Genomic DNA, 24,951 nt, shown 5'->3' on the forward strand with positions numbered 1-24,951 from the left:
CAGTATTTTAAAAGGCAAATGTTTGTTTTTAAAGAAAGTGTATCAGCAGGGGACTGGAAATCGTGTTACAACATTGCTTGGAGCAGCCAAATTTCTTTACTTTATAAAACGCCAAGTTTGAAGCAAGATCTTCCAAAAGCTGTAAAAGAAAAAGAAAAAAAAGTTTCCCGCCTTCAGCCGCCCAGTACTTTCCGGCATGTTTCCTGTGTCCCGCTTGGCAGCCAGGCCAGGGACCCCCTTCACGCCTGCCCTTCTTTCAGCCATCGCAGAAGCTGAGGCACATAGTAGGTGATGATGACATCGGCTCCTGCAAGAGAAGCGTTTCCAAAATGAACCAGCACAAACACGCCCGTTGCTCAAAGCTTTTTCTGCAGAAGAAGCCGGCTCGCAGCTGACTCCAGCCCATTTGATTCTCCACAGCCAAGGTGGCCAGTTGTTGTTATTCTCCCAGGAATCCATCTGGGCCTCCAGCATCCTCTCTCCCCTCCCACTTTACGCTGGTGGTCACTGGCTTTGGGCTTCTCTTTGCAGAGGAGCAGCATTGGCAGCCCTGGTTGCCCTTCCTCTTTCGCTCACCTGCTCGCCTGAACCCGGCCATGGCCTCCATCACTGCCGCCTTCAGCTCAAAGGCCCCAGCCTGCGCCCCGTGCCACAGCATAGCAAACTCTCCCGAGACATGGTAGACAGCCAGGGGGTGGCTGGGGTGCTGGGGAAACACACTATATTTCTCAGCAGGTGGAGGGGGGGGCCAGGCACCCACCACTATTGCCCGGTCTCGGGACAGGGGGGAGGGGCTTACTTTGTCCTTCACTTCCCGCACGAGGTCAAGGTAGGGCATCCCAGGTTTTACCATCAGCATGTCTGCCCCCTCCTGCACATCCCGGTCCTGGTGTGGGGGGAGGGGAATACAGCAGAGGGAGGTCATTGGGGGGGAGAGTGTAGCAGAGCCACTTCACGAGACAGGCAGGAGCTGCACCTGATGCTTCGCTCAATGGGCCGCCAAGTGGTCAGGTGGAACGGCCGACCCGGCTCTGCCAGAGCACGTGTGCATGCGCACACAAATACACATACAGAGCTTGTTTTCTGGGCTAAAGCCTGCAGGGGCTCAGCCGTGCCTTTTCTGCTCTCTCCTCCCCTCTCGGCAACACACATTCTCTTGTCTGTGGTGGTGGTGGTGGGTGTTGTCTGCTCCCCAAAGGCAAAAGCCCAACAGACCTTGAAAGCACTTTCTCAGATAGGGCAAAAGATGAATCGCCTGACATGCTGACTTCCCTGATCGGCAAAAAAGACTTTCACCTGATCCCTTGCGAAAAACAGTCTGCCTTGACTAAAGACCCCTGTGGAAGCTCGCCAATGGTGTCAACCAGCCAGCCTCCCTCCCCCTTCCTGACCCAGGGAGTCCACGAGAATGGGCTAGGGAAAGGCATTGTCTCTGCCACAACAGAATTTGGCCGCAGACTCCTTCTCGCTCGAACTCTTTCTTTTGCCTTCTCGAAATAGGGCATGTCAGAGGTAAATTACAAAACGGTTTGAAAATTACAATTTACAGGGGCCATTAAACTAAAAGCAGTATCATAGAACAACTCCAGAGCAGAGAACGTGTTTGAAAAAAATGTTTTCATTCCTCCTTGAAGTGGCCAGGCTCAAGCCGAGATTGGGAGAAGATCTGGCTGAAAGGCTGGAGGGCATCGCTGTCCTTGGTACAGCCAGCAGACTGAGGGGTAGCAAGAAGGCGGTCCAAGTTGGGCTGGCTCCAGCAGTAATTCCTCTGGGCGCTTCTGCCTTTTTTTCCGCACAAGTTCCCAGGCTTTCAAAACACATAGCCCTCCTCCCCTGCCCCACTGCTTAGCATGTCCCAAAAGGGGAATGCCTTCAATAAACATCCAGTAGTGCCCTTGGGGCCCATTGCTCCAATAGCCCAGCTGGTTATCTCTCAAGGCCACTCACCACTGCCCTCAGAGCCAATCCTCGAGATCCTGGAGGAAGCTGGTAACACCGCCGGTCCCCAAAGGCGGGCTTGGATAAGGCTGCATCTCTACGCAAACCAGAAGAAAACAAATGGCCTCCTTTCGCTCCCCAGACACCAAAGTGGCCCCATCAAGTTCTCTGATGGCTGCTCGGCTGCCTGCGCCTTCGGTCATGGGGGATCCCTCTCCTTGACCAAAAACAGCCTCGGCAACCCTCACCTGAAAGGGCCATAGAAGCAGGAAGCAAATTTGGCACTGTAGCTCAGGACTGACACCTGCAGGGACAACAGCATGGCAGTCATGCGCCACGTCTCCCCAGACCCTGAGCACCTCCCCCCCCCACAAGCCCTTCAGGCCCCCACCTGAGCTGTTCAGAACCTGGAAAGCTGGACTCTGGGAGCCTCCGAAAACAGCTCTGTGCCTGGCCTCGGGACTGAATTCACCTGAATTCAGCGACCTATGAAAGAGGCTCCTGGCCACATCTGTTCGGAGCCTGCTAGTCCCTCACACCCACCTTATTGCCCAGGTCATTGGCAACCAAGGCCTCCTTGATTGCATGGATGCGCCCGTCCATCATATCCGAGGGGGCCACAATGTGGCAACCTGAGGAAAGGTGATAGGAGGTGTGGAACTGGCGATGGTGGCAGCTTCCCTGACCAAGGTTCCTCAAGGGAGAAGCAAGGCTAAGGTAGTCCCAGGACGGGGGCCTGTTGGTGGAGGTCCAGCCCCACCTCACCTAAGGAGCCACCTGTGCAGTTCTGCCTATTCCCAGCAGCTGCCCCAGAAATGTACTGCAACCCACATAGTAAGCGCCTTACCTGCCTTGGCGTAGGCCAGGGCCACCTCAGCAAGTCTCCGGCAGCTGGCCTCATTCTGAAGGGTGCCGTCCTGCCGAAGGAGACCTACAAGGCAAGGAAAGCACTACTCTCCCTGCCTTCCCAGGCACTCTGCACTATTGGCCCCAGATCAAAAGGGAGAAGGCGACACAGGGGCTTATTGGCTACGGCCGCTGTTAAGCCATTTTGACATCTGAATATCAAGCTTCTAGTCCTTTCCAAGCCCAGCAGCACTCACCGCAGTGCCCATGCGAGGTATAAGGGCACAAGCAGACATCACACGCAATTAGCAGCTCGGGGAACAAAAACCGGATTGTCTGTATGGCCTGGATGACGGGGGTGTCTTTGGCATCGGCTGCAGAGCCGCGCTCATCCTGCGGAGCAGAGAGGGAGAAGCAGCTGCCCACCTACGCGCCTAGAATCAAGGCCCTTTGCCCAGGAGCCGTGGCTCAACCACAGCTCAGAAGAGCACCTTCATGGCCCGGCTTGGGACGCCAAAGATCAGCACGCACGTCAGCCCATCTTCCACCAGGGGCCCCAGCAGCTCCTCCAGCTTGTTGACCCCGTGCCTGGGGGGGAAGGAGTCACTTGTCAACTCAGCAGGGCGACTCACAGAATGGGAGGCAGACCCCAAACAGCCAAGTGGGTCAATCCAAGAGGTTTGAACCCAGAGATCATGTAGAACATGATGGTGTCCCTGAAGATCTGGCGGGGGGGGGCACTGCAGGCTCGGCTGCCCAATTCCAGCTCTCCGCATAGAGTCCCCCCAAATTAAAGAAAATTAAACTAACTATAGAGCTAAATAGAATGTGATCCATCCCACTCTGGTTCCCTAGAGATCGAACCTGCTAACTTAAAATTTAAATTAAAAGTGAAATTTGGCTTTTCAAATGGGTCCCTAGAGAAGCAGCCAGCATGACCCCAACCTTAATCTTCAGTAACAATGGGGTTCAAAGCAGCAATGTGTGTGGTGAGAGAGAGTGGGCGACTTAAGAGCTCTGAGCTCACGCACATACAGGCACACACGTGCTTCTTGCACAAGCAGGCTGAGGGAGTAACGGGCACACCCTGCCATCTCCCCCCAGGGCTGGGCTGGGGTTTCCACACACTGTTATCTCCAGCGGGCAGCAGATTGGAAGTTTTTCTCTTTTGGAAGTTTTTCTCAGGGGAAAGCTGAGCTTCTCCAAAGCCTTGTATCTCCCAGCTCACCTACAGGACCAGGCAAAGGGGTGGGGGGTGGGGGGTGTTTGCACATGCCGGCCTATAGTCGCTTTAAAATGTGCTTTTTCTTTGATGAAGGTATCTTTTCTTTTATGCACACTGAGAGCATATGCAGCAAGACACATTCCCTGTGTGTCCAATCACACTTGGCCAATAAAAAATTCAATTCAAAAAATATAAGAATGTGCAGAAATGGACAGATTATCTATGGAAGTGAGAGAGGGAAGACACCGAGTACTATTTAATATGGAATAGATGGTATTCCTGGCTGGAGAGCAAACATAAAACTTAAGGGATATTTTTCTTATGAGATCGAATTATGAATAGAAGTTGAAATAATTTAAACAATGTGTAAGTTTAAGATAGAGATACTTAGAAGTAGAATTTGTGTAAAGAGGTTAAATAGGATAGAGATACTGATGTAGAAAAGCTGTTATTAGTATTGTAATTCTGATGCGGCTGTCTTTGTTTATATTTTTTTATGTATTAAGTTTCTTTTTGTACTGTGTATTTTAATGTTTGGAAATTTAATCAATATTATTATTTTTTTAAAAAAACACCTGTTCTGTTCTATTCTATTTCTTCCCTCCCCCCCCACAAACAAGCAGCTTTAAGAGGCGATTCTGAGGGAGGAAAAAATCAAAGGAGAAGATAAGGGAAATAGGCCCCCTACCCTCCAGACCCCAAACCTTCCGCCTCCCGTCGCCCCTTCTGAAGAGGCCTCCCCCAAGACCCTCCCCCTCTCACTGAACTCCGCTGGCCGACCGCAGAAAGGGCCGCTCCTGCCAGGGAGTCAGGGCGCGCCGATACCCACGAGAGGAGCCTCTTCAAGAGCAAGCAAGGGCCGGCTCTGGAGCTCTGGCCTTCCGCCCCTCGGCCGGGTTGCTGGAGGGCGGCAGCCGCCTCAGCCCACCCGGACAGGAAGCGCGAGGCCGACTTACCGAGCTTGGCCGGGCAGGCTGGCGATCGGCTCCACGGCATCCTGGCTGTCCCTGAAAGGGTCAAGGAAGGGAGGCGCCGTGAGGGGGGAAGGCGCCGCGCCAGCTTCCAGGTTGCCTTGCCGCGCTGGGGGCCACCAAGGAGCGGCTCCCTAAGGGTGAGGCCTCCGCGGCCCCCGGGACCGAGCGGATCTCGGGGCCGCGCAGGGAAGCTTAAGGCGTCGCAGCTGCAGTCGCGGCCATCGTTCCCCCCACTCTCTCCCCGACCCGGCCGGAGCTGGGTTGCCGGAGCCACCGAGAAACTTACGAGACGAAGATCGGGTAGACGAGATGCCGGGCGGTGAGGGCGGCGGGCGTCGCCTGCCAGAAGCGAAGCACCGGGTGGAAGTAACCGCTGTGCAGCGGCGGCGGAGGCTGCATCGCGCGACTGGCCGGGCCGGGCACCGCTTCCCGAGTGGGCGAGCCTTTAGCAGGCGCTGGACACCGGGCCTTCCCCGCCCTCCGCTTCCCAGCAAGGAGGCTGCCCTTGACAGGCGGAGCGGCGGATTCCTCCTCCTCCTCCCCACTCCCCCCACGAAAGCCCGCCCCGACGCTTCCCCTAGCCCGCCCGGCCGCGCTCTGATGGCGCAGCCTCCTCGTCCCGCGAGCTAAACCGGCCAAGATGCGCGTACAAATTCGCTCCCAGCAGCGAGCGAGGCAAAGCCGTCCAGGTCGTTGTCTTCCTGGCCGAGGCTCCCGCAGCACCCCGGTTGGCTTAGGGAGGATGCGCCCTTTCCTGCTTTGGAGAAATCTCGCAGCGGTTACAATGTGGCCCTTTTCCTCCAACTTTTGGGCCGTATATAGGCGCGCCTAAAGACGCCCTTACTTGGCCTTATAAAACCCGGGCTCCGCTTTTGTCAGGCCCCTCGGCTCCCGCCTCCGGGTTTTTAAAGGCCACTTCGGCCGTTGAGGCTCCGCTACCGAACGGCCTTTGTGGACGCAGCTAATCTCCACAAACGACGCAGGCCAGGAGCCCCTTACCCTATCCCGCCCCTCCCGGTTCTGCCCTTAGGGCTCTACCCACACATCCCTGGCCTGCCTTTGTCGACGTTACAGAAGATGCAACACTGCACAAGTTTCCTTTTTGTTTATTAACACACAGCAAGCGTGACAGTAGATAACTTTTCTCTTTTTAAATACAGTACATGGGTCAGCACATTGCCCTCACACAATCCCCCCCCCTCACGAAGACAAGCCAAGTGGTGGCGTTTTATAAAAATAGTGTGTTGCTACAAAAGTATAAATTAATGCTACCGGTATTAAGAAATATTAAACACAGTAAAACTTATGAGGATTAAGAAAAATATTCATTAATACCTGTAGAAAACTCTGGCCTAAAAATATTTTTTGTATATACTTTTTAATTTTTTCTGTTATCTCTTCTTTAAGATGACATTTAGATTTATGCAACTCTCCAAGGTAGCAAGATGCAGTCTTGGAAGCATCTCATATTGCCAGGAACACCAAGCTACCCAAGACATGTGCAACGCACGTGCTCTTCCCCCATGCCGGGCCTCGTCAGGCCTTTCCGCACCACCATCCCAATTCACGAGCGGGAAGGGGTCCGACAGGCTGTCTGATTGCTGTTGGCTTTGGTTCCTGCTGACATTCGCCGCAGTTTTAACCTCCACACCATAGAAATTATCAACCATGGGTTGACTATCCAAGTGGCCAAAGACCAAACCCCCTACTTGTGACAACAGTTGGCAGTTGGCAGACAGAGGAAGCTCTCAAGAAACACCAAAGAGGTAGAAAATGTGGAGAGGGGTCATTTATCCAAGCTGGCATTGGATCCATCCGCTGACCGGTCAGGAGGCGGCCTCCCCTAATCCTTTGAACCAGTGCCCACAAGAACTGTTTCAAGCCTTTTCCAGAACCCAAGGAAGTTCTTCACCCTCCTACCCTCTGGCCCCACTGAGATTCTCCCCTCTCCCAGCAGCTTCAGCCCTCGAGTGGGCGATTGCTGAGGTAAGCACTCTTCAGCTCCTTGATGGTTCTCTTAGGAGTGATCATTTTCCGTCCTAGAAAATGTCTGTACTTAAAAAAAACTCATCACCCTGGAAATTGTCTGCCTGAGGGCGAGAAAAAGGGGACATGACTTCTCAGGGATCACCTGCCACCTCTCCTAAGTCCTTCAGGGTGACATGGACTCACCTATTTTGAGAAGCAGAGATGGGCACCCTCCACTGGCTGTTCAGGGCACTGTTGAGGCAGCCTCCCTCTTCGCAGTGGCGTGTGGTGCACAGGAGCCTAAGCCACGACAGGAGAGATATAGATGTGGCCAGCCAGCCCTACAGAGCAGGGAGCACCAGGGGCCTTCTGAAGCCACTTCTCTGGGTATTCAGCTCCTCCTCTTCGGACCCCAACCAAGCCCTGCAACCATGACTGCTGAAAGTGGGGCCACTCCTTAGGAGGAAGGCTTCCTCACTAGTCAGAGAAGCTGGCAATGGGACCGAAACAACTCCCCACCCCGACTCCCAAGCCAGCTTCGCAAAGGCGACAGTGGAGCTAATTTGTCTACAACCTTAAGGGTTTCCCACACCATTGCCCAAGATTCTGGCTTTGTCCCAGCTTCTTCCTCAATAGGCACAAGATTTGTCTGGATATTCTCCTACCCTGACATTCCTGTTGCTTGTGAAGTTGTCGCATCCCCACCATTGCTGTTCTAGCAATTAGCTTGAGAGTTCCACTTGGGGGCTTCCTTGTACACCCAACTGCTCCTATTCTCTTCCCCCCCCCCACCGCATCCCTGAAGTCTCAGCATTCATGACAAGAGGAGGCCATACCTGTCCACCCCCAAACATAATGATGCCTGTGAGCAACTGCCCTGCATTTCATTCTCCTGCCATGTGGATTTTTAAAAAATGAAAAACATCAGAATTGAGGGATTTTAAAATAATTCCAAAAATTCAGATTGGAATTCCTCTTTATCTTCGTATTTATTGTGCCGAGCGTGCATTTCTTAATTATGAAAATTTGTAATAACCAGATCTATGAGAACACCTAAGGCAGATTTAAAAGAGTGGAAAATTGTTCGTGGGAGATTAAATTTCTGTTTAAATTTAATAGCATTCGAAGAGTTAACCTATACTCACAGGGACACCAGTGTCCAGGGGAGGAAGGGAAGGAACATGAAGAAGAGACCAGCAGGAGAAAAGTATTCAAAAACCCTCCAAAGACAGGCCCAGTCCAGGTATCTGCGTGACCAACACAGCTTAGTAAGACCAGAGTTACAATAATCTAAATCTCACCAAAGATCACAGTGACCTCCTGGTGGAGACGCTACCTGGCCAATGCAGTCTTTAAAGCTTAGATGTGCAACATGGAACGGGGCAGCCCCCAAACTGCCCTCAAGAGGGAAACGACCCACACCATTCCCCTCCCCTCAGTGTTGAAGGGGGGGGCAGCAAATGCAGCAGTGGATCACCCTTGGCTCTAATGGGGGGGGGGATCCACTCCAGTGGGCAGCAGGGCTGGAGTCACAGTCTAAGCCCCTTTCAGGGGTCTCCCAACAGCTGGCTGGCTGGCTGACAGGAGGAGAGCGGGCAGGAAAGGAAAGAGAAATGGGATGGGTCTCTCCTAAGCCATACCGGGATGGCTCAACTGAGGGCCAGGCGGTGTGTGCCCCACCCCGCAAGGAGCATCATCTCTTCTGCTGCTGGCAGGATGAGGCGCACCTCCATGGGCAGCAGGCAAGACTGAGAAATCCCTTCCATTCCTCTTGCCAACAATACTTTGAAGAAGAAGAAGAAAAGAACAACCATGTGAGAAAACTGCCTCCTGCCTCCACTAGCCGCCAACTGACAGATGCTGCAGTTTGGGTCTGTCTAACCAAAACATCATCACCACCACAAGGTGCAATCCAAGAGAAACCACCAGGCCCCGGAACAGGTGTGTCAGCAGCCCAGCACCTCGACTCTGTGCTTACCTTCTGCCTCCTCGCCAGCAAGAGTGAAGCCAGAAACGCGATGCTCAAAGGACAACTGCCTCGAATCAACTATTGCTCTGAACATGGAAACTGGACAAGAGTATCAAAAAAAGTTCTTACATAGCAAAATGTCTCTGGAGGCCGGGAAATGCACAGGTGTGGAGCAGGCCGCCTGGCAGGGAAGAGATTCCTACCGATGCTTTATGGCCGGCATTTCGAGGGGACACAAAAAAGCCCCCCTGTGCCTCTTCCCAAGCCAATGGACAGAAACCCAAATGCCACCCAGTTTAAACAGAGCGGCTAGTGGGGACTTTTAACAGGATTAAACATTCTTTTCTGCAAAATATTCTTTCAGGTTTTAATCACCCCCCTTTTTTTCCTTAAGAGTAGTCAAGTCACTGGTATCAAAGTCAGGTAGCATTTTTCTCCTGGATTTTTTTTTCTTTTTAATTCTTCAAGTCTTCATTCCTGACTTGGAGGTTTCTGAAAGACAGCTGCCTGCAAACATGACATGTTTTATGATGCCAAGAGGAAACCTTGAGTGCCCCTGTAGGGACACGCGGCTCATAGGAGGAGCCTTCCAGTGAGCCCAAAAACTGGCAGAGATCAACAAGGCTGGCTGTCCCTGGCATCAGGGCTCCAAAGAGGGGAAGGAAACAGAAGGTTGGCTGTTGGTATTTATGAAAAGTGTAATAATGAAACAACCATTCAAGTCAATTTAGAAACTCAGCTGCCTAAAGACCCCCGGACTAACTGGCCTGCCCTCTTGAAAACATGAGGTTTTATCAAATTCACACAGAAATCTAAAGGAAGGAGTGTGTTTCTAGCATTGGTGTGCTTCTCACCCGCATTCCTTTCCATTGAGCTTTTTATATACATATTCATAGAGGTATCAACATGTATATTAAAAGCACTTTTTATTTCCCAGGATGTTTCCGAATGAGGTCCACAGTGGATTCTGGATTTGGAACAGTGTTTGCGTGTGGTGGGGACGTGTTCTGGAAGGGCGCCGCTCCCTCCCGCACCCCCCCTCCTTGTTTTAAAGCATGTTGGACTTCAAGAACATGAGCTTGTTCATATCCTCAGGGCTCAGCAGTCGCCGCCTCTTAATCAGGAGGGCTTGTTCGCACATGTTGACGCAGTTGCTTCTGGCTCCCACAGCGGGCACTGCTAGGAGCCAGAAGGCCAGTCTGGCCAGCTTGGTATGCTTCTGCGTCACACAGGACCAGTACTGGAAGAGGTCAGGGGCTGCCTGAAAAAGGGGCTCTTGCAAGTAATCATAGACCTCGCTTTTGCCCGACCGGTCTTCCTCCCGAGTCGGAGAGCTCTCATTCGAGGTCCGAGATTTTTTTGAGGCGGGCTCGAAATCGGGCTCCTCGGCCCAAGATTCCTTCACCTCGTGGATCAGCTCACACACCTTGCCAATGATCTCCTCGTGCTGGTAAGGGGGGACCGGCCGTAGTTTCTGCTGAGGGTCCAGAATCATGGCCACCTTGTGAGCCGAGTGCACCTTGAAGTTCTCCTTCAGGGCTTCCAGAAAAAGGTGGCACAACTTGCTGACAATGCCCGCGTCATTGGCCTTTGAGGTGAAGAGTTTCTCCAGTTTCACATAGGTAGGCAGCACCAGCTGCAACGTCGGCCGGCTCTCGTTGCTCAGTTCAATGACGGCTTGTTTCACCGGAGCCAGGATGGCCGCTAGGTTGCTCAGCAGGTGCTTGTTGAGGTTCTGGATAAGGTTTAGCTTCTTGGCCCGGCTATAAAACTCGCAGATCTGCTCGTAGCGTTCGTGGACAAGCAGCAGAGAGTCCGTGATGGAGTTCCAGCAAGGGGGAGGGGAGGTCTCCTCCAGGGAGCCAAAGGTCTCCTTGGAGATCCCTGCAGAGCCCGCCAGGTCCTCACAGACATTCAGCAGCTCAATGACCTCGTGCATGTTGCGTGCTTGGAGGGTGCGTTTGTTAAGCACACTCTGCACTACAGAGGTCAAGGCACACGCAGAGCAACGCAAACACATGCCCGCCTTGGAAAACGCAGAGGAGTTCACCTTGCAGTCTGTGACGTACACAGTCCTGATCTCAGACATAACGAACTCGGAAAGCACATTTTGCACCCAGTGGTGGACCAAATCCCCGTTATCACGAATGTCCACCCCTTTGATCCCCAAGACGTAACTCTTGATGCAGCTGCCTTCTGCCTGGTATGCCGTCAGGATGTAGCAGGAATCGGGGCCAATGCTCTGCGAGTGACAGGTGACGCCAATGCCCAAGCAGGTGTTGCTGCCAAGAGCGCAAGTGACCTTCACTTTCACCTGGTTGTACATCCGGGGCAAGTGCTTGAGGGCTAGCGTGTTGAAGTTGCCAAGGATCTCCGTAACGGAGAAGGCGCCATAGCGAGCACCGTTGTCAACAAGACTTTGCGCCAGTTTAACAAACTCTTTGCCGCTCACCACGCTCAGCGTCCCCAGATCAGCGCACATCACCCTCAGCAGCCGCTCTGCTATGTTCTGCCGCTCCTTCTCCGGGATGGGGCTGTTAAGGAGGGAGCTGCCAGCTGAGACTACAGAGAAGGAAGACAAAAGGTTTGCAACGGGCAACGTGGTTTGAGGATTGCAAATCAGTAACAATTATTAGCTAATAAAAACCTAAGAAAGATTCAAAAAAAAAAAAAAAGCAGTGACATGCACTTGTGACTACCGTAGCAAATATACATCCCTCGCCTCTGGCATGAAAAAAGGAAATATTCAGGGGTGAAATCCAGCAGGTTCTGACAGGTCCTGGAGAACTGGTAGCAGAAATTTTGAGTAGTTCGGAGAACCAGCAAATACCACTTCCGGCTGGCCCCAGAGTGGGGTGGGAATGGAGATTTTGGAGTATCCTCCCCTCCAAGTGGGGAGGGAATGGAGATTTTGCAGTATTCTTCCCCCCCCCGCCCCCGAGTGGGGAGGGAATGGGGATTTTGCAATATCCTTCCCCTGCCATATCCACCAAGCCACACCCACCAAGCCACACCACGCCCACCAAGCCATGCCTAAAGAACCGGTAGTAAAAAAAAATGGATTTCATCACTGGAAATATTCCACGGAAGAGGATGTAGTTGTTTTCCCAATGAACCCCCATGCCTATTAAAAGTATTCTGCCTTAATTGGGGTTCTTTATCAGGCAAGGAAGAGCAAATACTGCAATCCTGATTTTTAAATCACCTTCTTCCTCCTTCTAGAACAGGGGTGTCCAAACTTGGTCCCTTTAAGACTTGTGGACTTCAACTCCCAGAGTCCCTCAGCCAGCAAAGCTGGCTGAGGAACTCTGGGAGTTGAAGTCCACAAGTCTTAAAGGGACCAAGTTTGGACACCCCTGTTCTAGAACATTAAGACGCTTCCCAGACTGTGTTGTTATTACACACACACACACACACACACTGGTCGCAAGATGCTAAGAAACAATACCCACCCACAAGGGCACCAAGGTGGGGTGGGGGTGGGGAAACAGGACGACTAGAAATAAAACTGTTCTCAGCCCTGGCTGCAGCCGAGGGCATTTTGGTCTCACATTGTAAAACTCTTGAGGCTTATCATGTGAGATCCAAATGCCTCGGCTGTCATTTGCATAAAGAGGGGAGTCTTGCGCTCCTTTTAGACCAGGGGTAGTCAACCTTTTATACCTACCGCCCATTTTTGTATCTCTGTTAGTAGTAAAATTTTCTAACCTCCCACCGGTTCCACAGTAATGCGCCGTGTATCATCGTCTCCACATGCCTCTCGTGCATCGGGGATTGGGTTTGGGGGGGGGGGGCGCCGGCTGCCAGCTTTGCTTGTCTGTTACAGCTGGGTGGTGTGGGGGGAGATGCGCGAGCTATTCTGGGACGAGGCTGTTTTGTTTGCAGTCACACTATAGCGCCATTTAGTTTCACTTACATAACGTGAACTAAACTTGTGCACGGGCAATACAAATAGTATATTTTCAGAAATTTAAATTGTCACAGGGAATTTTATGAAAACCTAATGACAATTTTTTTAAATAATGCTATGAATTTTTTTTAAAAAGTCAAATTAAAAAAAAGGAAAGTGCTTCAGTATCTGACAAAACCCCTACCACCCACCATGAAAGCTGGAACGCCCACTAGTGGGCGGTAGGGACCAGGTTGATTACCGCTGCTTTAGACTTTCAGAGAGAAACTGGGTGCCTGCCAGTATCCTCTGCATGCTGTGGCCCCAGTTGGCCTACATGGAGAAGAAGGGACGCGTGGAGCTTTGTCTGGGAGGCCAAGGACAGACCCATCCAGGAGAATCAAGATTCCTTTGGGTGTAGCCTGATCAGTGGTGAAATGTAAAATTTGTTAATATGGGTTCTGTGGGTGTGGCTTGGGGGAGTAATGTGACTGGGTGGGCATAGCCAAATTTTTTTTTTTTTACTTTTAAAAGAATTTTTTCTACAGCCTCTGACGATCCCAGCTGAGCCGCTCGATCATCAGAGGGTTTTTTTAAAAACTTTTAAAAGCATTTTTTTGGCTGAAGAAAAAATGCTTTTAAAAGTAAAAAAACCCAAACTCTGATGATCGCGTGGCTCAGCTGGGCATGGGGGGGTGGGGGGCAGGGATTTTTGCTACCAGTTCTCTGAACACCCACTGCCATCGCTACTGGATTGGGCGATCCAGTCCGAACCGGGAGCCTTTATCCCCTGAGCCTGATGCTACTCAGGAAGGGGGGCACCGCAGAAAGCAGCTGGCCCACTTCCTCCCCCTCCTCGACTGGTTGTCGCATAGTACACATACTGTTGTTAGAGTTGTTCCTCTGTAGCTGCGGCTTCCACTTCTCTTCCACCACAGCTGGAGGTGACCTGGGCTGGTTTGAGGCAATGTTGTTTTCATTGTCAGCTGAAGGGCAAAGAGGCAGAGAGGACAGGAAGTGACTGCACTAATTCTGCCTCAGGGAGCAGCGATTCAAGGCAGGCTGCAAACACCTCCCTGCTTCCCTGGGCCGCTTCTACAATGTAAGGCTAGAAGCTGCCTTTGACCATAGGTCCTTCCGATGCCTTGGCTGAGGGCAGCTATGGCCACGCAGAGGCAGATTTGCCCATTACTCCCTTGCAGAGGGGGAGATCCAGGGTGGGGCTCCAGGCAGGAAAAGCGGCTGTTGGCACCACCATGTGCCACGTATCCCAGCATGGACAGGCTTATCGTTTTTGCTGCCTTTCCTTGAAACGTGAGTGTTCCATAGTGTCAACGCACACCAAGCCACACTTGAACCATACAGTGAAATGCCGGTGAAAATCACACAATTATCCTGAGAGATGCAGATGCGTTGAAGGGAGAGACCGAAATCCTGACACCGCACCCTCCACAATCACATACAGGTTATCGTTTTACTTTAGTGCCACACAGGAACAGAGCAGATAAGCTTCTCTTGATGACCCAAATTTGCTTGCTTTGAAAATAGCCTTGCAAAAGTCCACCTCCTACTCTGCCTCTCCACCATCCCATCCGCCCCGTTCCCCGGTTTGCTCATCATTATTCCCTATCATGATCTTTTGGTTCCCAAAGCAAGCCTTGGCCTTTCTTCTACATTATTTTTCCGAAAGATGCAGACAGACTGGCTTGCCTTGTGCTTTCCCAATCATGGCAATATTTAAATCCATACTTTCCTAATACTTGCTTGAAATCAAAGGGGGGAAAGTGCGCCAAGGGGCAACTGCAAGTTTCAATTCCCACCCCAAATTCCAATATGCTGCTAATGATGGCATCGTGACATTTTCGAGGCTTGCCCTGCCTTTGACGTGGCACTTTTCCCAAAAGGAGGTTCTCTGCCAGTTAGTAACCATTCGGTCCCGAGCTTCCCTCCCACCAACCACCTGTATTGCTTGCACATTTCCCAAAACAGTCAGGATCGACCTCTTTTATCAAATCTCAAAGTAGATCCATCCATGCCTGTTGGCAACATTCGCACTGCTGGATGAGAGGGTTACTGCTTGGATATATTGTCCTTGGTTATAAAAAGAAGAAACAACACTTTCTTAGAGGAGAGAGAGAGACCGACATTGGCACAGACCATTCCACCAAACTGCCGACGTTTGGAGCAACCAAGAGACTCACCTGCGTGAGACTGCATGTGCTCAAGGAGATTGTTGTAGAACTGGAACTGGATGCCACAGGCCCCACAGGTGTATGGCTCTAAAATAGGGAGGCCAAGAGAGAGCATTAGAGGACTTGGCTCTGGTGAAGCCAGCAGCAGCCGGCTATATTCGGGATGACAGAGATGCAAATCAAGACCAGAAATAATACTAATTAAAGATCTGTATTGGGCGGGGAAGGGGTGATTTAAGAGGAGCTGGGTGCATGAGTCCCCCTGGACTCAGCAGTGTGGACGTCCATTGCACTTACTTTGTAAAAGCGGTAAAGGATTTGAAACCAAAGGACTGGCAGTTTCTGCAAAGAAGAAAGAGATGCAGACATTGAAGAGTTCCCCTCATGAGGAATGCAAGCACTACGCTGGGGACCTATGAGCAATACGGCCCCCAAACCACCAAGAACTGTACACTTTAGGAAGTGACTGGTTTTATTTTATCTACTGATCAAATTTGTCATTATCTCGTGCTTCAGATGACTCTGAGCGGCTTTTTTCAAATAAATCTTTGACAGATACATACAAAAGGCCCCGATTGGGCAACCTTGGTCTACTGGGACCAAAGGCCCTAAGCCGACGGCCACACCACACCTCTTGGGCCAGCAAATTGTACAACCATGTCACACATTCACTGGGAAGAAACACAGCCTCCTTACCAAGCCATGCAAGCTGCTGACAACTGACTTCTGCTTAATGCTATGGACAGCATCATTACTACTGTAGAGGGCAATGCTGAGACGTCTCCCCCATGCCCAAAGATCTCCTGTAGCCAAGCCAAGAGACTATTCTGCATTTGAAGAGGCTTTTCCTAATGCAGAGGACTTCAAAACGGAACAGAGTAGAGGGACAGAGTATATCAAGTTCCATTACATGCCCATTTGAATCTGAGTTCCAGAAAGGAGTGTCTGGATGTCACCTTTCTGTCCCCCATGTCATTCTGGAAGTGTCAATTTGTCCTTCGCTAGCAACGAAGGCTCTCTGCATGTATCGCAAGCGACTGCTAGAAAGCAGCCTGCACCCATCTCAGCCTCATCTGTTGCAGCTGCTCTTTCCTGATCCTGCACAGGGATGCATCCTTTGGGGGAGGGGTAACAATACCCACACCAGGCAGAGAAACCATCCTTTAAAGTCTTCCTCATCTCCATCTGCACTTTTGCAGGTCATGAGTCACTGCTCACCCACTTCATGATTGCTTGAATACAGAAAAAAAAAAGATGATCCAGATGTACAGCACCAAGAGAAAAAATGCAGATGTTGCTCAGGCATGTGCAATGTGCACAACCAAATTTGTGTAGATTTAACAAAAAAAAGGTCCACTTAATGTATTTCATCTCTAGCTCACGTTACAGCCACTTTTGCAGAAATCACTTTGAAATTCAAAAAAGACGGCCACATAAAAAGATGGTTTTTAATTTCCCAGGGAATTTAAATCTAGGGTTGCATCATTTAGTTAATAAATCAATTTAAAATATTTTCTCCCCTCCCCTTACACACACACACACACACATGCTCATAGCCGCTGTTTCCGCCATTAACCATCCATTGAATAGAGGTTTCAGTGCAGGTGGTTCCCAGGATTACAGAAATGGAATCAAAATGCAGGTGGGGCTTCACCCCAGACAATCCAGGCTTTCCTGCGATTCCTGCCATGATAGATGCACAAGTGCATCCCGATTCTGGCCAAGAATCGCACTCAACGTGTAGTCCTCAACGGAACTACATCCACATGGAGGGAAGTATGCAATGGAGTACCCCAAGGCTCTGTTTTAGGCCCAGTACTCTTCAACATCTTCATCAATGACTTGGACGAGGGGATAGATGGGGAACTCATCAAATTTGCAGATGACACCAAGCTGGCAGGAATAGCCAACACTCCAGAAGATAGGCTCAAGATACAGAAAGACCTTGACAGACTAGAACATTGGGCGCTATCTAACACAAATTCAACGGTGAAAAAAGTAAGGTTCTATATTTAGGCCAAAAAAAACAAAATGCACAGGTACCAGATATGTGGTACCTTGCTCAATAGTAGTAACTGTGAGAGGAATCTTGGAGTCCTAGTGGGCAACCATTTAGATATGAGCCAGCAGTGTGCAGCAGCTGCAAAAAAAGACAACACAGTTCTGGGCTGCATAAACAGAGGGATAGAATCAAGATCACGTGAAGTGTTAATACCACTTTATAATGCCTTGGTAAGGCCACACTTGGAATATCGCATTCAGTTTTGGTCACCATGATGTAAAAAGAATGTTGAGACTCTAGAAAGAGTGCAAAGAACAACAAAGATGATTAGGGGACTGGAGGCTAAAACAAATGAAAAATGGTTGCAGGAACTCGGTATGTCTATAATGAAAAGAAGAACTGGGGAGTCATGATAGCAGTGTTCCAATGTCTCAGGGGTTGCCACAAAGAAGAGGGAGTCAAACTATTCTCCAAAGCACCTGAGGGTAGAACAAGAAGCAATGGGTGGAAACTAATCAAGGAGAGATGCAACTTAGAACTAAGGAGAAATTTTCTGACAGTTAGAACAACTTGCCTGCAGAAGTTGTAAATGCTCCAACACTGGAAATTTTTAAGAAAATGTTGGATATCCATCTGTCTGAGATGGTGTAGGATTTTCTGCTGGGCAGGGGGTTGGACTAGAAGGCCTCCAAGGTCCCTTCCAACTCTGTTGTTGTTATTGTTATTGTTAAGAAAGTTGAGGCTGGAGATGCTTCTGTTTCTAAAGAAACTTTTCTTTTTGCAATTCTCATGTTTTTGACAGAATAGCCGGGGAGTTATTACAGCCAGCAAAAGTGTTCCAACCTGAGACAGACTCACAAAGTTGTGGGGGGGGACACCTCTACTGCCTGCAACACAGCCTTCCACTGCGCTTTTTCCTATGCACGGGCCCCCTTCAATGAGGTTCTCTCCAAGCTCTGGACGACCACCACCACCACTCTGCTGTTTTTTAGAAGAGCTCTGAAGATCTGCCTCTTCACCCAGGCTTTCATCAAAGGTAATCCTAAGACCCCACACACATCATCTAGTTTGCTGTCTTTTATCTTTATTTTTTTATGTTGTGTTAATTTTATTGGAATCTCCTTGATTACAGTGAGCTGCTCAGAGTCATCGAGAGAGGGCAGCATCCAACTTTAATAAATCCACAGAGCCGGCAGTTGGCCAGATCAAGAAAGACAGAAAGTCCCAGACATCGACTGACATGGGTGGCTGAAAGAAAGCCACCCATGCAACCAGACTTGTCCCTCTTTGCTCACCTTTGGCCCTGGGCCTCCTTTAAGTCCAGACCCAGGTTTTTGCTCTCTGCTCATCCTGTGGGGGAAAGGGACATTTGCAACAGTGCACAATGGTGTCCAGGGAAGGGCAGGTACTCACCACTGGAGTTCTGGGAGCTGCTGTTAGTTTCTTCATAGTTGTTTTGCAGTTTGTTTTCCACTCGTCGACTGAAAGCGCTTTCTGCTGGGTGGGAGAATAAGGAAGACAGAAAGGGGCTGCTGAGCGTTGATCCCAAGCAGGCCCGTCAGCAGGGAAAGCAGAGAAGGTTCTCTCTCGGGCTGCTTAAACAGCCTAGGAAATGGGAACAGAGTCTTCACCAGGCTTGAAGCAGCTGAAGATTCTGCTAAAGACCTGATGCCAAAACATGAGAACCAGCCGGAGAAGCCCACTTGGTAGCCTGGACCAACTTCAGGGGCAAACGGCAGAGGCCTATCATTTTACAACGTGCAATTTGTGCAGTTTTACTGAAAATAAAAACAGTAACAAATAAAAAAAAATCACATTTTTTTCCATTCTTTGTTCAACGTGGCAGCCATCATTACCCTAACCCTGTTTTACCTTCACAAGCAGCACAGCCCACACAAGCAACCCTGGACTGCTTGTGCAATTGATCTGTGTGGAAATGCACAACCCTGCTGGCTCTGCTAAGACCCTCCCATCCTGACCCACTGCCATCTGGACATCATCGCAAATCAACCTTATGCTCCGTATTTTTGTAATGTCTCTCGATTTTTTCAGTTTGCCATAAATCCAGGTGATTCTCATTATTGCGAGGATTAAAAGTATAATAAAAATTAACACGTGTTTAAACATTCTCTCAATCCTAAGGAAGAAGCAGCGGACCACAGTTTGATGCAATTCGTAATCATGTCTAGGCACAAAAGCAGGCGAAAGCTATGTCTCCCTGCACCCACCCCCAAAGTACAAATTTCTGAAGACATTTGGTTCACTCAGCTAGACACAGAGGAAATATTTTAAATAATTTGAGTGTCTCAACCAGCCCAAGTCAACTGCCTGTCCACAAACACCCCAAGTATTGCTGTGATAACATCACACAAGAGTCTTCCTCGCATAGTGACTTGCCACAGATGGGGAGGGGCTGTACTGAGAGCAAAGTGTCTTGCAGGGTTTTAAAGTTATGTGTTCAAAGGACCAAATCAGTGACAGCTCTAGGATAGAAAGAAAGAAGCTACTTTCTTTTAAGGCAATTGTGAAATTTAGCAAGCGAAGGGAATTGCCACAGAGCTGAGTGTTCTTAAAAGCAAGTGCCCTATAGGACAAAGCAGGAGCCTCAAAGTGTCTTCTCACAACCACTTGCCAAGGCAACACTCTCCCTGGTTTTCCCTGGCACAGATGTCAGGCCGCAGGGACAAGGGAGACAGGCCCCTCACTTACATCCCAACGAAACACAATGTTGTGCGGTGAGTGATTACATACTGGCTCACTCCCATGCTCAGCTTTCGGCATCCGAAGGCTACAGTCACAAGATGCGGCAGGTGACTGACTCTTTATTGCTCCGGCCAGGAAAGATCCTTCACATTTAAGACATCAGGTGCTTGGAAATATTTAGGGCTTCTTTGATACTCTGTACCTGTACTCATCACCCCCTCCACTATACGATTCCCCCCCCCATGTTGCCCCCTTATCTCTCATTCCCAGGGAAATGTGGCCAAGATCCTCCCCCCAAGCCTGCTCCCTCCCTAGGTTTTTCCAAGGCCTTCTCCCTCAAAAGCAACCCCAGTTCCTGCAGAAGGGCAGGGGCTTCCAGAAAACACCTGGTCAGCCAGCTGAGAGGCCCACTATGATTCAGCCCACCAGCCCAGGGCAGGAGCCTTGGAAACAGCCGGCAGCGGCAAGTATGGGAAGAATCCAGACCCCAAACAGTCTCTGGAGCTGGCAGAAATGCTGACATCCATTCCATCTCAGCTCTCACCCGTCTCAATCGCTCACCAGGCAAGAGAGGCAGCTTTCAATCGCAGGCACAGGGACCTCTCCATGTACCACAAGGAATTCCCTGTCTTGCTCTGCTCTGGCACCAATGGGGACCCCCAAAGCCTCAACCCAAGTAGCAAGGGGCCCCACTCTTTTACATGAGGTGAGGTGAGGAGAAGAGAGGAGAGAAGAGGAGAGGACCAAGCCTTCCTCACCATGCCTGGCCTCTCTTCCTTCATCGACCATTCCACTCGTGCATCTTAATGCCACCAATTTTGGATTGGTCTGTGGGGAAGACGTTCGGTGGGACAAGGAGGGTCAAAAAGGCTTTTCAAAGAATACTAAATACATACTGCTTTTCCCAAACAGGTAGACAAAAAGGCCAGTAAAAAATTATATACATATAAAAAAAATCCATAATCCACAATAAATGCCTCCAATTGAACATTATAAAATGGCACTCAAGATTCAGCAAATCCTTAGGTTGTTTCTATTTTTAAAAAATACAAAACACTAAACTAAAAGGAAATCCAATAGTATTCTTTTTCTTTTTTCTAATAAAAATATTTTTCTTAGTTGATATCAAAATAACTTCAATGACAGAGCTCTATAAACTCATGAAATATTACCACCCTCACTCAATTTAAGGACGCTTTTGCTTCAGTCTGCTCCTCCATCCTTTGCCCGTATGCCTAAAAGACGTTTTCGGCCAGGCTCTCTGTGGACCCTCGGGGGCTTCTCAGGGGCTCTGGTCCCCTCGCAAAGGGTCACGCCTCCCCGGGAACCACCGGTGCCATCCCCTTTGGGGCCTGGGGGTGCACAGGCGGTCGGGGGTGGGGGGTGGGGTTTAATCAATGGGGATGGTAGAAAGCACAATCTGTACCTGTGGTGGCCTTGCTTCCTGGGGATCCAGAATTTGGAGCGCGGAACGTCTGTGACGGAGATGCCGCCGGTGGGATACCGGAGGGAGTGCGGTGGAGGAGGGTGGAGCACCGGATTATGGGCGCCGTCGGCGTTTTTTTGCCCGATTGGCTCGCCTGGGTCTTCACAGCCACGAAGAGTGGAGATCGAGAGTACTCTGGATATGAACACTCAGAACTAGTGCCGGGATAGACAAGTCAGTGCCCAGAACCTGCCTCTGCCAGGGCGCTTCCCCCTCTCTACAAGATGTCCATGCTCCCCATACCCAAAGCCTTTAGGACACTGGGCCCCGCTGCAGCCCCACCCACCCACCCCACCCCACCCCACCCCACCCCACCGCTGTAAGTTCTCAAGCACGACACAAGGGCTTTGAATTTCCGGCTTCTCCAATTTCGATCAGCTTTAGTGTCCCCTGCGCAGCCCCTGCCTGATCCCCACAAGACCTTCAGGCAAAGAGGGCAAGCGCCCTTTGGGGATGGGGACGGGGGCATCTCTCACCTTCCGCTCTTTAAGAAGCTCAAAACCTCCCATACCAGCCTTAGTGTTAATTAACTGGTGAAGAAATTAAACATTTTATTACTACACTGAAAACAGCTGCCAAAAGGCTCCGCTTTTAGTAAAAATGTACACGACATGACACGCAACAAAAGGGCCCTCCCACAAAGAGAACGTTATTTTGAGACATGGGCTGGCTGTGATATACAATCGCAATAAGAATTTCTCCAAAACCACCCTAGTCAAATCTGTGTACATTCTTCATCGATATGTAGTTGACCACAAAGAATTAGATTTCTTTAGCCAACTAGAAATCCTAAAAAATCAGGCTTCTCTCTGTCCCCATCTAGAAAACAACAACTATGTGTGCCAACTTGCTCCTTTCAGGTCCCATCAATCAGAAATGAGAACTGGTTTTTACCCTCCTTTCCTTCCTTCCTTCCTTCCTTCCTTCCTTCCTTCCTTCCTTCCTTCCTTCTTTCCCTTCCCTACAGTTTGTCTGAACTAAGTTTTTAATTAATTTAGGAACTTACAGAATAAGTCTCCATTTACTGCCACGTCTAATTAAGAGTTAACATGCAAGACAATCGCACAGGGACATTTTCATTTCATAATTCTATCTTTTATTGCTCCAATCAAGGCACACACATATGATGAAAATAAAAAATAAAATGTGTAACATTCTACATGTCAAAACATTATTTAGTACTCTATTCAGTTATTTATATCTTGCATTTATGCCAGCATCTTAAGGCTACATCGACAATACTGTCTCACACAATTTCCCCCACAAAACAACTGCTCTGTAATGCGATCTGGATTGTAATCAGACCCTTACCCATTGCATCATGATTCCCCCAAAGAAACCATAAATAAAAGGCAAATACAAATTCGCCTTGTGATAGTATTTGTTCTTTATTTTTAAAAAGCTACTGGAGATGCCCTAATTCCTTGAAACCACAGACTGGATGGAAAATATCAGTGTAAACAATGCAACAATACTTCCCCCCCCCCAACTTTCTGGCACACTGCCTAGAATGTCCACCCTTTGCCAGGCGGAAGAACAGTGTGAGTGAGGTGGGCGGCCAGCCCCATTGCTGCTGCCTCTCACATCCCTTCCTGCTGAACAACAGGGCTCCAGCAAAGGCTTTGCACCAATCAGGCACTGCAGCTATTAGGGGAATTTCAGGGTGTGTGTGTGTGTGTGTGTGTGTGTGTGTGTGTGTGTGTGTGTGTGTGTACGGACTTTCTACAATCCTAAAGCACCATTGACAACACCTGGACTATACTTTGTGGGTAAAGGGACCCAATGGAGGAGGGCGGGCTGTTGGAAGAAAAAAAACCTACACAGAGAACAGAGCACAAAGCTGTTGTCCCTTTGCTCACACAATTAGGGTAACCCAGAGAGCCTGACGGAGGATGCAGGGCAAGAGGAAGAGGAAGGACAGCCCTAATTCAACAGGTCTGTCAATGGTCGTTGGTCACACGAGAGCTAATGAAGACCTCCAGGCCAGGAGGTGGTCGACCTCCAAAATTCCACTCCCAATGGCTTGGGACGAGTGACTTATTGCCACAATAAACTGAGCCTCAATCAAGACAAATGACTATTTATGTATTGTATTTATATGCCGTTCAACTCCCTGATCAGACGACTCTAGAAGGCTACGGGCAATCTTCGCAGCGTAAGAAGACCGAAGGATGCGTTGAATTTGACACCGCAGATTCCCCTATGAAGCCTCTGCAGCAGCGCTTGCCCACAAAACCTCCAGATTACAAGGCTGGGGCTATTCAGGCTAGAAAAAAAGCCACATGCTGAGGTGCAGACATGAAGGGGAAGATTCCCATCTCCTCCTCAAAACAGCAGTCCCAACAGTTCAGGACAGGCCAAAGAAAGTCTTCCCTCAAGAAATTAGCGTTAACATGCAGAATCTGCTTCCGTGAGGATGAGGTGATGGCCACCGACCTCAAAGGGGGATGGAGTGGACTGTTTGTCATGGGGCTACGTACTGCCTGGGGCAATGAGGCCTAGATGCTTGAGCTGAAGGATGCCTTCCTGTCCTACTTCTGGGGGTTTCAACCGGTCCAATCGAAAGCAAAATCCTATCAGGCTTTAACTGAGTAAGAGCGCCAAGGCTGCCACTAGAGATTCAGTGGGCAAAGGAGCCCCGGTGGGCTACCTAGAGAGGCGGTGGAGGACAGAGGCAGTCCCTCCGACTAGGGACAGGGGCAGGGAGGAGAATGGGACCAAGGAGCCAGTCCTTGGAAGTTGAGGGCTGCAACCAGTAAGCAGATGGGGTTCCCACACTTTTGAACATTTCAATTTACTGAGAGAAACAACTACAGTATTTTATATAAGCCATAAGCAGATGATGGGTCAAGCTGACAAATCTACATTGTCAAAAATGGTAAACTACAAAATACAGGTGTAATTTTATTTATAGTATAGTATTAACAATTATAGGCAATCTGGCTTGAATATTTGCACTGAAATATGAACAACTTCTCTCAAAGTATATCCCCAAAGTACAGCTATCAGGAAGATATGCTAGTACTGGTCTGTCCCTTGTGATCACTTTGGCTGTGCGATTGGCCTCTGCCTTGAAAGGTCCTGGATCCCAGGCTCTCCCCGGCTGCTGTGTCACAGCTGGATACTCACTGATCGGTGCGTGAAGGGCCACGTGTTCCTGATATGGCGTGTAGTACTTGTACTGCTTGCCACAGAATTCGCAGGTATAGTTGCCCGTTTCTACAAAGCAAGAAAACAATTTTCAGAAGGAGAAAAAAACCCAAACATGGATTTCAATTCAGAGCATAGCAGGGTGGACATTTCCCACATGGAAATAACTCATGAGATGAGTTCCAAGTTTTCTTGACCAAGGGGGCCCTGGGCGCCCCCTTCATGGTAACTGTTTCCTCTGTTTTGCCCCAGCTCTCTTTCCTGGAGAGAGGCTGAAAAGACATGGCTGAAAGACTTCCTTCCTTTGCAGAAGTAGCATTTGGGAGTGGACTGTATAATCCATCCCAGACAGCAGCCAAGTTGCTCTCTCATCAGTGTTTATGAGGGGCAGTTATCGATTTCTAGTTTTAATATTGCTCCCCACCCTCAATTTCACCCTATTCCCGAAGAAAACATGGTAACATAACAAGGAATGCAGCAGCAATCAAATTAGAACACTGCAAAATTGTAATTGACTTTTTTTTATCCCAGAGGACAATACTTAAGACAATATCTTCCCCTTTAATGAAGAGCTCTTTGTGAATTCTAAAATTAAGTCATGAGAAATGG

The 24,951-nt window shown here is 49.6% G+C and overlaps 2 protein-coding genes across 13 annotated transcripts in view; both read right to left on the reverse strand.

The window, feature by feature from the left end:
- On the reverse strand, window positions 1–5,499 carry ALAD (aminolevulinate dehydratase). 2 transcript variants are annotated; one of them, XM_058159432.1, is made up of 11 exons: window positions 5,270–5,499; window positions 4,966–5,016; window positions 3,276–3,372; window positions 3,042–3,210; window positions 2,786–2,869; window positions 2,482–2,570; window positions 2,187–2,242; window positions 1,948–2,035; window positions 800–886; window positions 577–706; window positions 1–307 (listed from the first exon to the last, which is right to left on the reverse strand). In XM_058159432.1, the coding sequence occupies exons 1-11, from the start codon at window positions 5,380–5,382 to the stop codon at window positions 240–242; spliced, it is 1,032 nt and encodes a 343-aa protein (XP_058015415.1). In that variant the 5' UTR covers window positions 5,383–5,499; the 3' UTR covers window positions 1–239. The 2 variants fall into 2 exon arrangements, with proteins under 2 accessions (XP_058015415.1, XP_058015416.1); XM_058159433.1 differs by having other exon boundaries at window positions 3,042–3,177; window positions 5,270–5,497.
- Window positions 5,500–6,073: 574 nt separating this feature from the next.
- Window positions 6,074–24,951, reverse strand: part of ZNF618 (zinc finger protein 618) — a 51,413-nt gene continuing 32,535 nt past the window's right edge. For 5 of the 11 annotated variants that reach the window (XM_058158982.1, XM_058158976.1, XM_058158981.1 and 2 more), the window contains 7 exons: window positions 24,322–24,411; window positions 21,133–21,327; window positions 18,417–18,500; window positions 15,299–15,343; window positions 15,011–15,088; window positions 13,694–13,795; window positions 6,074–11,482 (listed from right to left, as the gene is read on the reverse strand). In XM_058158982.1, coding sequence (XP_058014965.1) covers window positions 9,969–11,482; window positions 13,694–13,795; window positions 15,011–15,088; window positions 15,299–15,343; window positions 18,417–18,500; window positions 21,133–21,327; window positions 24,322–24,411 — 2,108 coding nt within the window. In that variant the 3' untranslated portion in view covers window positions 6,074–9,968. The remainder of the gene's footprint in view (window positions 11,483–13,693; window positions 13,796–15,010; window positions 15,089–15,298; window positions 15,344–18,416; window positions 18,501–21,132; window positions 21,328–24,321; window positions 24,412–24,951) is intronic. The other 6 variants (XM_058158986.1, XM_058158983.1, XM_058158985.1 and 3 more) reach the window with 2 other exon arrangements.

The sequence above is a fragment of the Ahaetulla prasina genome, chromosome 16 (assembly GCF_028640845.1).
Source record: "Ahaetulla prasina isolate Xishuangbanna chromosome 16, ASM2864084v1, whole genome shotgun sequence".
In the NCBI taxonomy this organism is placed as follows: Eukaryota; Metazoa; Chordata; class Lepidosauria; order Squamata; family Colubridae; genus Ahaetulla; species Ahaetulla prasina.